This window comes from Ixodes scapularis, unplaced genomic scaffold (genome assembly GCF_016920785.2).
Source record: "Ixodes scapularis isolate PalLabHiFi unplaced genomic scaffold, ASM1692078v2 PGA_scaffold3__209_contigs__length_174095766, whole genome shotgun sequence".
In the NCBI taxonomy this organism is placed as follows: Eukaryota; Metazoa; Arthropoda; class Arachnida; order Ixodida; family Ixodidae; genus Ixodes; species Ixodes scapularis.
The window spans coordinates 111,164,943-111,177,858 of NW_024609868.1; the positions used below are offsets into that span (position 1 = coordinate 111,164,943).

The window sequence follows — 12,916 nt, forward strand, 5'->3', positions numbered from 1 at the left end:
TTCCAACGTTGAAGAAAATCGCCGCTCGTCTCCAAAAAGACGACGTGCTGCCGTCCTGTCCCGGGTCCACCCTGTATCGCCTGCTGAAGGACACGGGGTTCGAGAAACAGAAACGGAATCGCAACTCCTTCCTAATTGAGAGATAGGACATCGTCGAGTGGAGGCGGCGGTATTTGAGGGATATCGGAAAGCACAGAGCCCAGAACCGCAAGATCTACTTCCAGGACGAGACTTGGGTGAACGCCGGCCTTACAGTTGACAAGGTGTGGACTGACAGCACCATAAAGTCAGCAAGACAGGCCTTCATGTCTGGACTGACGACTGGGCTAAAGGTTCGTTCTGGAAAAGGTGAACGAGTGATTGTCACCCACGCAGGTAGTGACACTGGCTTCGTGTCCGGCTGCCTGGACGTGTTCCGTGGGAAGAAAAAGGGCGACTACCACGATGAAATGAACTCGAAAAGGTTTGAAGCATGGTTTCTTCAGCTGCTGGACCACATCGAGCCTAACAGCGTAATTGTTATAGGCAATGCGTCATACCACAGCAGAAAGGCTGAAGCAGTTCCCAGAACTGCAACAAGGAAGGGCGAGATCCAGCAGTGGCTCTCTTCCAAGAACCTAGACTGGACGGCCATAATGAAGAAAAAAGATCTTCTAAGCATCGTGGCAAGGGTGAAGGATCGCTACACAAAGTACAAAGTTGACGTCATGGCTACGGACACCGGACACACAGTGTTGAGGCTCCCACCGTACCATTGCGAACTAAATCCCATAGAGTTGATATGGGCACGAGTCAAGCAGAGGGTCGCCTCCAAGAACATCACATTCAAGCCCAATGACGCCGAGCGGCTCTTGAGAGAAGCAGTGGACAACATAACAGCTGTCCATTGGCATGACTGTGTAGAGCATGTGAAAAAAAATGGAAGCGAAGTTTCGAGAATGTGACGTCCCAGAGCCGAACCTCGAGCCAGTCATCATACCCCTCGATGCAAGCGACACGGAGGAGGAGAGTGGAGACGACGACGAAGCTGACGACGAGGATAAGAATAAAGAGATCTTCGGTGTTCAGCCTTTAGAATGGAATTGAACGTGAACTAATGTCCCCCTAGGACATGTTCTCTTCTGAAAGTGGCTAGAACTTTGGACTCTGTTTGTCATACCCCAGAACACAGAGCGGTCCTTTTAAGGACCATTCACATACTGCAAAATCGGATTCCCAACTTCATACACGCCTAACCTCCAGTGTCATGTTGCTGTCGTGATTCTACCTTTCATTACGTAATAGCCTTTTTCATGGCTTCTCGGGGTCTTTGAAATCAGCTGTATGTATCTTACTGCACCGTAGATAACCATTATAAAAATTCACCCCAAAAAAACAAAAAATGTTTGCAGTTGTACTGCACTCGCTAATTTGCCCATCTACAGCAGAGGTGTCAGGGTCAATTTCCCTGCTAAACATATATGCATACAATTACACTTTAAGGGTCGTTTTCATTCAAGAAAGACGACGTAGTGTTGGCGGCATGCCGAAGGTGGACCATTGTTCTGGAATGTGACCCTGAGCGTAACATTTCACTTGCTCACCTCATCCAAATTCAGCGTCGCTTACACCTCATTTTGAGGAGATGTTCAGCCTGTCTTTCATTGAGAATGAGATAGCTCCGTTATTGCAGTGATCAGTTACCCAGGCGGTTTGTGGGAAAGTAAACTCATAAACTGCCATCCACATGCCTTGGGGTCGCCTGGAATTAAACGTACCTCTCATCCACCATGCTGTTTCAGATTATAATCGGGATCCTTATCGCCATCCTCACACAGGGCCAATCGGGCAACAAGCAGAAACTTTGATGGGATCCTGGAAGAACGTATCTCACATCAACCACGCTGTTTCTGCTTATAATCAGGATTTGTACCACCATCCTCACATCACGAAACTTAAGAAAACAGAATTAAAGAATAAAAATTGAAAATCACCGCGACACACAAGGAAACCGACTGCCCACACAATATATACACATGAACGTCAACGCAATAACGTAAACAAACGTATATTAGGAGAGAATAAACTATGCAAACATAGATTAGTGGCTGGTAGCAGGTCTGATCAGTCCCAGTTCATCAAGTCTGCGGCGATGTCGATGATGTCAGCTGATCTTTTTGCTTTAGCGCTCCATGGTTGCCGTTAAAAACTATAAATACGCTAAAACTTGCACACATTAATTTTTTTTCTCATGGTGTTTTTAGAAAGCCGACGGTATAAACAGTGTTAGATATACAAAGATTTGTTTATTGAAGACAGTTTAAAGAAGCGATGCAAAATTGTGCAGAGCATAAGCATGTTTATCTTAAATAAACGCTATTTAACGAGGTATGTTCTAGCTTTTTGCCACTAGACGATGCTGCAGTGCTAAATTCGTTTTGGTTTCGGTCTCTAATTGTAGATCCCACCACCTCCCGACGGAGAGTGTTGAATTCTACGCGATATCGCGGCATTTCATTGGTGGAAACCCAGAACACTCCGCCACCACCCGGACTTGTTTTACTTCGGTTCTTAAGGTGAAAACGGGTATAGAAAAGTACAGGAAGCTACGCACAGGCGTGAGTTGACTGGAATGTTCGCCGGACGAGATACCCTTGTCATCTTTTATTGTGCGGTTCAGTGAAGAGCGTGCTCTCATTAAAGGTGTGATCGGTCAGTTCTGCGTGCAGATCAGTTGCAAATGGCCTCCTCGGTTCCGCCGAACTTGCACGCCTGTCATACCATATTTTTTTGCTTTCAAGTGCAGTGAAGTATTAAGCATTGAACACCACGACTGAGGCCGGACAGGACGAACGTACACAGATATCTGGGATCATGCCTGTGTATTTGAGTATTTCTCTGTCTTGGGATATATGATTCGCCTTCACTGGCTCATTGGCACATTTCATCGAGCACACTCGTTAAAGAATGCTTCAAACAAGTGTGCGTCATCCAAGGTGGAGTACTTTGAAGGGGACTAGGATTTCAGGCCTCTTGGCATGCGTTCCTTTTACGTATATAAAGGATTCCAAGTAAATTTCCAAAAATAAGGCGTTGGCAAACATACACGTGCTATTTGGATTAGATTTTTTTTTTTTTTTTTAGAAAAAGTACTGCTGGAGAAGCCAGCAGGTGCAGCGCAGAGAACTATATTCTCGGCGTTCTTTGATTCTTGAGGCCTGTTCAGACACTTGAGTTTGAATGCGTTTGACAGCGTTGCTTCGAGAACCGAAAGCGACTCACCGGCACATACGTGCTTCGTATGAAGCGTGGAATCCAATTCAAGGAATCGTCTTGGCACGCGATATAAGCAGCAGGGATGTCCTGGTTTCTCGCTGCCGCAACGCAGTCAAACGCAACTGTCTTAACCAGGCTTCAGATAATTTAGCATACGTATTTCGCGTTCGCTGTAGGTGATGGCACGGGCCCGAAAACGGCAATAGACCCTTTCCGAAATTCAGTCTGGCCACTTTGATCACTATCATCATCTGTGGAACGGCATCTGTGCCATACGAATGGCGGCCTTCTAGTGACTGATAAAGGAAGACGTTGAAGATGCTCCTAAGCGGATATTGCGAGGCCTGTACGTTCGGGGGTCAGTACCAAGCGAAGTAGGGCTGGAACACAAGAGCTACGTAAGCGTTTATTTCTAATTGCTCAGATTCAGTCAATCTGTCGTGGCACACAATCGGCTTTAAAGCACTTTGGTGTATAGAATTTTCTCGAGGCATCTCAGTGGGTTGGAGCTTTGTTCTGAATGCACGTTCTTGGTCACCATCGACCTGAAAGTGATCGAGAAAGAACTCACACTGAACAATTCCTCGCGTGCCGTCGACTTGCGAAAGTGACGGTGCCGATACAAGTTCATTTCCGCCATTGATAGGGCAAAACCTAAACTGCTTTACGAACCACCAGATGGCACTGAATTTCTGAAAGGGTCTATTCTCCACTGTCCTCTTGGCGCGAGCGCGAGCGCATAGGACGCATATTTGAAAGACACGCGCTTGAGCAGAAACAATTGTAGCGAAAAGAAGAAAACTGAAACAACGCTTCGGGGAGGACCGGCGGACGGGCTTCGCTAGATTCATCTGCGCACGCTCAGTGTACTCAACATTTACTCAACCGCCGCTGAAGTCATTCGGATATGTAAAAAGAGAAAAGAAAATGCATCAGCGTGCTCAGAAAGTTGTGATTGCAGAAATTGGTTTCGATAATTAATACAATTAATTAAACAGGCTTCTGTATACTTGAAGTGTAGGCAAGCGAGAAAACGAAACCGATCAAAACGTGGCGTGTAGCGACTATTCAATTTGATTTATAAGCTGCAGTTTACTTTTTCAATGGATTACATAAGAGATACGAGCGCTTTCCTAAGGGCAGTAGAGGAAAATAATATATACGGATAAATCTTGCACAGTCTTTTCGTATTTATGCAAATTATGACAGTGGTCACCATCCTAATCGGTCACAGAAAATACAGGAGTATATAAGCTGGTGGTGTCGACTAGTCCTGTATATAGGAATGTAGAGTGTCAATATCTCATATTCTACCTTGTGCTGTTTGTGAACGCGTTCATGTATACTATTGTATGGTGTCTGCATGTCGCGTATGTGTGAAGTGTGGTGTGGAATATGTAGTGCGAGGCGGAGGCGCTCAGAACAAAGACTGTTGGTTCCTTTTTTCTTAGTTTGAGCGTTGTCCGTTAGGTGTCTCGTGTCGCCACCCAATTAAAGGAGTCGCGCGTTTATGTATCTACTTATTTGAGTGAAAAACATGGAGGCGCTTCATAGCTCCACGGAGCAGCCACAAAGGGTTCGGTTGTCAGCCTCCGGTCCCAGTGGGATCAGTGGATCAGTCCCATAGCCAATTGAATGGGTGTTCCGTGCGGTGAATAGCGCGTGCACAGACGCGGTGGGGATTACCAGAGACTTGAAAGTGGATAACGAATGCTAACAGGTGAGCAGGAGCGTTGAACGATCGAAACCGACGCCGCTTGAATCGGTGATGCCCCGCTAGCCACTGTCAACCGAAAACGCCGGATCACTTGCGGCAAGCACAGCAAGCAGATTCTCTGTTCAATAAAGACATCATTTCATTTGTCGCTATACGATTCCTTTTTTGGATGATTTGTGGCCTCGAAGTAAATGCAGCCGGCAGCGCGAAAGCAGTCGCGGACAAACCCCCTCGAATGCCCCCCCCCCCCCTCACATCGTCGCCCCTAATCGTATAGGTGCGGTGCCGGTGCTTCGAGGCGCGTTTTGGAGTGTTTTAGTGCGCACGGAAGGCAGCGAACAGGCATGCGCACTTGAGAATCATATTTTAGCAAAAAGCAGTACAGCTCGCTAGGCCTTAATCGTATTGCTCTACTGTCACTTGCCAGCCGCCATGTTGCTTTTGGGTGTGCTCACTGTGACTACCTGTTGATTTCATGCAGCGTGACTACTCATGGGGTCGTTAGTATTACTAAGGGGGGTAGCGATATCTGTTACGGCCTCTGACTACCCCAAATGTAGTACCCTACGACTACCCTTTTGTTGAGAGTGTAGGCCCCAGAGGCCCAGATGGACGAGTGACAGCTAGCGCTCCTAGCGGGTGGCATTAAACATAATCTAGTTCCGGTTCCGGTTAAGTTAGTTTCGGTTTCGGTGTTTCTGCTCCAGTTCTCGGTACCCCTTCGCCTTCGCTTTCTCCCCATCTTTCCTTCTTTCGTCGCTCCTCGCTACGCTCTCGGGAGCTCTTCGGCTCCCGGAGCCGCTGTTTTTTTTTTTTTTTTTCTTTTAATTTTGACGCAGTTTTATTTAAATTTTTACGATATAATCCATGCAAAATGTGTAAAACAAAATTTCTACTTCACAAAACAGATGCGTATATCTTGTTTGTTTAATATTTCTACTGTAAAACATTAAAGTTACACAACCTCCACATTGACTCCTGACTGGTGGAGCATTTTTTCGGTCAACAACAGTAAGTGATTTGAAAATATTTTATTGGACCACATTCGTATATACATGACTTACTTCAGAAGCTCTGTATGTTTTATAAGAAACAGAGGCTAATACTCACAAAAATAAATTAATATGACGGAGTTCGGCATATCGTACACTTTGTAATAAATTTTTAGCCGAACCAAGTTAACAAAATTTTTCACAGGGGACATGTTAAATGGTCCATTCGCTATCACGCCGACTCGGGCTCGGGAGGTAAGTCCAGAAATAAATAAGGCATCACTATCATTACCAGTTAAAATAGTATAATAAAAGTGCAAAGCACACAGCGAAGAGTACGAATTCACAATTTCCGGCTATTATAAAACATAGGAATTGGCATAGCCTGAAACACACTGCGGGCGAGCCAATAGCCAAGACTGAAGCTCTATCCGGAATCTGACAATATTCAACGTTCGTAAAGATTCCTTGATATACATTTGATCAGAAAGAATGTATGGCTCAAAAAAAAGCGGCTAAAAAACTACAGACAGGGGATACAAAAGTGGATACATTTTCTTTCTAATATCTATAGCATCTATACACTACTTTTCATAAACATTCTGTAGAAAAAGGATAAATACTTTTACGAAAGGGCCGTGATACACATTTGCTGGAAATAAGAGAAGCAAATTTTTTGAGTGCAAGCTGCACTTCTCAATTAATACGCACCTTCTGTTTCTGATTTGGCAACCACCTCCGTAAATACACTATTAACAGTTAAACGTGTCTAGTTGCTTTACAGCAACTGAAGAGTGTAACCAAACTTTGTCCAGGTTCCGGTTAAGAAATCGAACCTGCAAACACAACCGTATTCTTCAAAACATTTTTTTAAAAACGGTTTGTGGCACTCTGAGCAATGCCAAAACTACCCAGACCTGAAAGTGTGCAATACAAGGCAGCACACACTCCTCAAACATGCGCCACGCTCTCTAATACGGCAAAAAAAGCGGTTTTCTAGTTGCTGAATGAAATTAGAGACAGCCTGGGATAGTATATTAGATTCCCGAAGAGCTTTCCAGGCACGTGATATGCTTTAAGCACAAGCAAGTACTGGTGAAGCCTGGCCAAGCTGTCAGACTCTTCCCTCAGCGGCTGAGAAGAGCCACAGCTGTGGGTTGCAGTTCAAGGAAATGCTTGATCAAATAGCCCCTAACGTAACAAGTGGACGAGTCATCAAATATGTTAAACCTGATATCTCATGTCAGCTCAAAAATATCCTCGAGTGGTGGGAAGTTATCAATTGGAAGAGATTCCACATTGTCTGTTATTGAACTTTCATGATGCAAAAATATTGGCAACTTTTTCAAGAGGTCAGCCTTTTCATCCTCTACGTTTCCAATGTTCAACAGTTTGAACGGTTCCTTTATCCCTATCTGTTTCAATCCTGAGGTGAACTGATACACGTTTGGGTCTGCATTTCAGCCCTGCATTTGTCTTATAGCTCCAAAAATGTTGTCAAGTGGGTCTTGCTGCAGGCGTTGCGTAACTAAGAACTTAAAGTCATGGCTATCTGAAAGCTGCCCCCAGAGCATGAGGGCACTCTTTACAGCAACGCGCCACCCTATGATGGTTTGTGACTGCAATTTACTTTCGAACTTCCATGCTGAAATTGATCCGAGTTACAGGTGAAGGAAATCAAATACCTCAGATTCTCCTTTCAGAACGGCATGACGCAACTTCTGCCCTGTCTTCTTGACTTGTGAGCCATTTAGAAAGCTGTCCATTCTATCGCAGAAATAGGCTGTATCCATGGCTGCCTCAGGAAGCTCCTTAGCATAAACAATGAATAGGATTCCAAGACAGACTGAGGCACTCGTTACTTGTGCGGCACGTTTTACTTTCATGTTATTGAAAGAGTTTTGAAAAATGTGTATCTCAGTAAGTTTCGGAGCCAATCGCAACCTCATCTCATGGGTAGAACGATCAAGTTTAACAATATGGGACCACTCAATGACCTCATTTCCAATGCAAAATGTGTGTGCTTGGAGATTGTTCCTGTTTTTTTTTATAAGGCGCGGAACATCAAAGATAAAGTAAACATATTCGTTAACAACTTCAAAAAACACGGCCTACCCACAAACCACCAAGTTGGTTGGCCAAGCTTAAGTTTGAAGCTCCCTGATCACAAACCAAAGCTTTTACTGTGAAGCCAGTCTTAAGCTCTTGCAATGAGAAAAATGAGGAGACTGAGGATAACAGAAAACGGTATTGAAGTGTGCAGAACAGTGTATGGCAAGTGGCTGAACCCACCTCCTGGAAATTCCAGAGAGCACAACACAACAGCCAAGGATCTATCTGAAACAACGTTCAACACCGTCATCTCCAAATCCATGGACAATGTGGCTCGCAGAGTCACAAGTCAAGTCACTTTTCAAAGAAATCGCATCGAAAATCAAGGTGCACACACGACTCCAGCCCCAAAGCCCGGCGGAAACAGCAGCGCGAGAAGCTCATGCCACTCGGCTCCACAAACTCACGCCGAGCATGCGAGCACGCGGGCAGTCACGCGTCACCTTGTTTGATGCAAAGCCGACCGAACACGCGCTGCAGCAGAAAGCACAAACGGACGACACGCACGGCACGGACGAACGACGCACGGACGAGCAGAGGCCATGCAGAATGATGCTGAGGCAACGGCGTGCAGGCAAGCAGGCACACGGCAGGCCGTGGCAGGCGCCATTGCTCACGTGATTTTTGTGACGTATTAAAGTAAAACCATTTAGTCGTTTTAAGTACTTTACATAACTGTAAAGCATAACAATTTAAAAAATAAATACTTCTCACAGAAAGAGTTCTAACTAATTTTAACCAAATTACAGAAAAGCGCCACGTAGTGGAGGGTATTAAACGCACTACCTGGGCCGCGAATCGGCTTCTGTGTCCTCTCTTTACGTTTACTATATTACTCTATGGCTCCCCCGGCCGAACGCCGACCGGAGCAGCGAAAATCCCGCTCGCGGCGGGTCGAGCGCTGCCGCGTTTTGGGAGCTGGGCTATTGGGACCAAACCATTCCGTTATCAATGGGGTGGACGCATAGCTTTTATCGGGATTCCAGGCTTTCGAAGTGTGAATCACAAAAACATGGCCGATTAGAATTGCCGTCTTCGGGTGTTGGCCCCAAGTGTTCGGAGATGATGTTATAACTGCTGATAAACTGGAGCTTGCTCTAGGCGTAGATAAAGCAGCAGTGTTCTATCGATGCTCACAAATGTAAACTCCGTATGTTTGATATGATATTAGGCATGACAACAATGATCCCTCGGCAAGCGAGAAGTGGCCGACCAGGAAGCCATCTGCAAAATCATCGTGTAGAAAGTCACCCTCGGCGAAGCAACACAATACTGAGCGCAGAACAATAGAGTCTCCTCTATAAGACGCGTTCATAAAAAGTGCCTAAATCTTTATCCTGCTTTGACACAAATCATTTATTTGTTATCTATAGCATATCCTTATAGATTAAATAAATTATTTCAAAATTGCTTGTCATTGTCTAGTCTAGGTTTAAGAAATATTGTGAGAAAGGGGGGGGGGGGGGGGTTGCGTAGGATTACTCTCAGGTAAGAACTATATAAAATGACAAACCGGTTTTACAAATAAAAAAGTAGCGTATAACACGTCAGAGATATTATGCAGTGACGAATTTCGATAAGCCGTCTGCGTTTACCTACAACCGGAAGCGGGTTCTAATCGGCCGTGTTTCAGATTCACGTTCCAAAACGTGGAATGCTATTAAACTTCCTGCGTCCACCCCTTTCATAACGAATGGTTTGGTCCCAATAGCCCGGCTCCCAGACGCTGTAACGCTCGACGCTGTAACGCTCGACGCTGTAACGCTCGACGCGCCGCATGCGGGATTTTCGCTGCTCCGGTCAGCGTTTGGCCGGGGGAGCTCATATGGCCGGCGAATGTACACGCGTGGGCTTCTGGAATGGTCGGCGTAGAAGGTTCGACGCGTAGAACATTTCAACCTAGAATTAGCCAACACGGTTCTCGACTTTACCAGAACATCACATTAGAGACAACAAAAATCCGTACCCGCGGCCAGGAATCGAACCCTGCCTTTCTGCGTCAAAGGAGAGCGCGATAACCGTTAGGCCACGAGCGCGATGCCTGCTTGGTCGGCTGCGCTCGCGAAATTATTTCCCCCTTTCAAAAAAGTGCATCACCCGATGCCGCACAAAACGAAAACACAGATCCACAGCAAAAGGATAGCAGAGACGCGAGCCACAGCCCACAGTTCACTCTTTGACGAGAGCCCAAAGTTCTATCGTTCGCAACACGGCTTGAGCCGGACGACGTGCACCACTTCGGGTCGTTGCTGGCGTCTTGCAGATGGGCGCGTTCCGTCGGGTAGAACTTCGTAGTTCAGATCGCCGAGGCGTCGAATGATTTTGTAGGGTCCGAAAGAGCGCTTGAGAAGCTTCTCGCTGAGTCCGCGGCGCCGTATCGGTGTCCACATCCATATCCGATCTCCGGGTTGAAAGTGGACGTCCCGGTGACAGCGTGGGCTTCGTCGCATCCGTCATCTACTGGCTCATAGGGCAGCATCGCGTCCAGCATGGTCGTCATTTTTCTGCCATGCACCAGCTCGAATGGTGTAAACCTGGTTGTTTCTTGAGCTGCGGTGTTGTAGGCGAACGTGATGTATGTTAACACCCCGTCCCACGTCTTGTGCCCTACGTCGACGTACATGGAGATCATGTCGGCGATCGTCTTGTTGAGCCGCTTCGTTAGGCCGTTGGTCTGCGGATGGTACGCGGTAATCCGAAGATGGCTGGTGTGGCTGAGCCAAAGGATCTCTTGCGTGAGCTGAGCCAAGAACGATGACCCTCCGTCGGTTATCAAGACTTCGGGGGCGCCATGTTGAAGGAGAATAGATTCTACAAAAAACTTGGCAACTTCCTCCGCTGTTCCCGACGGAAGGCCTTTCGTCTCGGCGTATCGCGTAAGGTAATCGGTCGCGACAATAATCCAACGGTTTGCTTGCGACGATGTTGAAGACGGCCCAGGAAAGTCCATTCCGACCTGCTGAAAGGGTGTAGTCGGGGCAGATATCTCCTGCAGGAGTCCTGCTGGCTTCGACGGAGGCTTCTTACGTCGTTGGCATTCATGGCACGACCGTGTATACAAATGGACGGTTTTCGGGAGTCTCGGCCAATAGTACTTCGCACAAATCCGGCCGAGCGTCCTGCTGTAGCCAAGGTGTCCAGCCGTCGGGTCGTCGTGGCATGCTTGAAAGATTTCTTCTCGCAGGCTGGCAGGAACAACCAGCAGCCAGGCAGGGTTGCTGGTTCTGAAGTTCGTTTTGAAGAGCATGCCTCGCCACAAAACGAAGCTTGACAAGTCTCGGGCCAAGAATCGCGGAACGGAACTTCCTTGACTTTCGAGGTGGTCAATCACGGCGCGAAGTTCGGGGTCGTCTCGTTGAAGTGCTCCCATGTCGGTATCTGTAATTGCTCCGAGAAAACGGGCGTCATCGTCGTCGTCGGTGCTGTCGGAAGGAGCTTCGACTGGGGCCCTAGACGAACAATCGGCGTCATTATGCTTGGGGCGAGACTTGTGTGCAATGGTCACGTCGAATTCTTGCAGTCGAAGGCTCCAGCGAGCGAGGCGTTCTGACGGGTCCTTGAGGTTGGCGAGCCAACATAAAGCATGGTGGTCCGTGACCACGCGGAACGGGATCCTGTACAGGTACGGGCGGAACTTCGTTAACGCCCAGACGACAGCGAGACATTCCTTGTTGGTTGTTGAGTAATTTTTCTCTGCCTTGGACAGTGCCCGGCTTGCGTAAGCAATCACCCTCTCTGCTCCGTCTTGTCTTTGGACGAGCACCGCGCCTAGACCGGTGTTGCTGGCGTCTGTGTGAACTTCCGTTTCCGCTAATGGATCGCGGTGTCCGAAGATAGGGGGCGACTGGAGTCTTTCCTTCAGTTCGTTGAACGCTTGTTCTTGCTCCTCCCCCCACTGGAAGTTCACGTCGTCCTTCGTCAGATGCGTGAGCGGTGCACAAATCTTGGCAAAATCGCGAACGAAACGTCTGTAGTAAGCGCACAGCCCAAGAAACCTTCGAACGGCTTTTTTGTCTGATGGTTTCCGAAATTCGGCGACAGCGGATGTTTTTGCAGGATCAGGACTTACACCTTGAGCACTCACCACATGGCCCAGGAATTTGAGCTCGCCGTAAGCGAACCGACATTTTGACGGCTTCAGTGTCACTCCGGCATTCTGGATAGCCTGTAGCACGGCTCGCAAACGTCTCAAGCACTCGACGAACTCGCTTGCGAATACCACGAAGTCGTCGAGATAGACGAGACAACTTTGCCATTTCAAGCCGGAAAGAATGGTGTCCATTACGCGCTGGAACGTCGCCGGTGCTGTGCACAGTCCGAACGGCATCACTTTATATTCGTACAGCCCGTCCGGCGTGACAAAGGCAGTCTTTTCACAATCTCGTTCGTCGACCTCAATCTGCCAGTACCCACTCTTCAGGTCCATCGACGTAAAGTATCGGGCGTGGAACAGCCGGTCCAGAGTGTCGTCGATGCGTGGCAGCGGGAGACGTCCTTTTTTGTTACGGCATTCGGTCGGCAATAGTCCACCCAGAACCGAAGAGTCCCGTCTTTCTACTTCAGCAAGACTACCGGTGAAGCCCACGGACTGCTTGAAGGCTGGAAAATGTCGTCGTCGAGCATTTCTTGGACCTGCTTCTGGATGACTTCTCTCTCTTTCACAGAGACACGGTACGGCGACCGATGAACAGGAAGCGCGTTGTCTTCAACGACAATTCGGTTTTTCGCAACGGTCGTTTGGCGCACCTTTGACGACGTGGAGAAGCGCTCATTGAACTCGGCGAGAAGGTCACTGAGTTGTCGTCGTTGTGGGGTAGGCAGGGTTTGGTCGATGTCAAAC

General features: G+C 47.5%; 1 protein-coding gene across 1 annotated transcript; it reads left to right on the forward strand.

Moving 5' to 3' along the window:
• Positions 1 to 305: 305 nt before the first annotated feature.
• On the forward strand, positions 306 to 944 carry LOC121837258. The gene has a single exon (XM_042292841.1). The coding sequence runs from the start codon at positions 306 to 308 to the stop codon at positions 942 to 944; it is 639 nt and encodes a 212-aa protein (XP_042148775.1).
• Positions 945 to 12,916: the final 11,972 nt, after the last annotated feature.

Excerpts from the sequence above, each read along its gene's own strand:
- LOC121837258 (XM_042292841.1), top strand. The coding sequence starts at position 306 with ATGTCTGGACTGACGACTGGGCTAAAGGTTCGTTCTGGAAAAGGTGAA.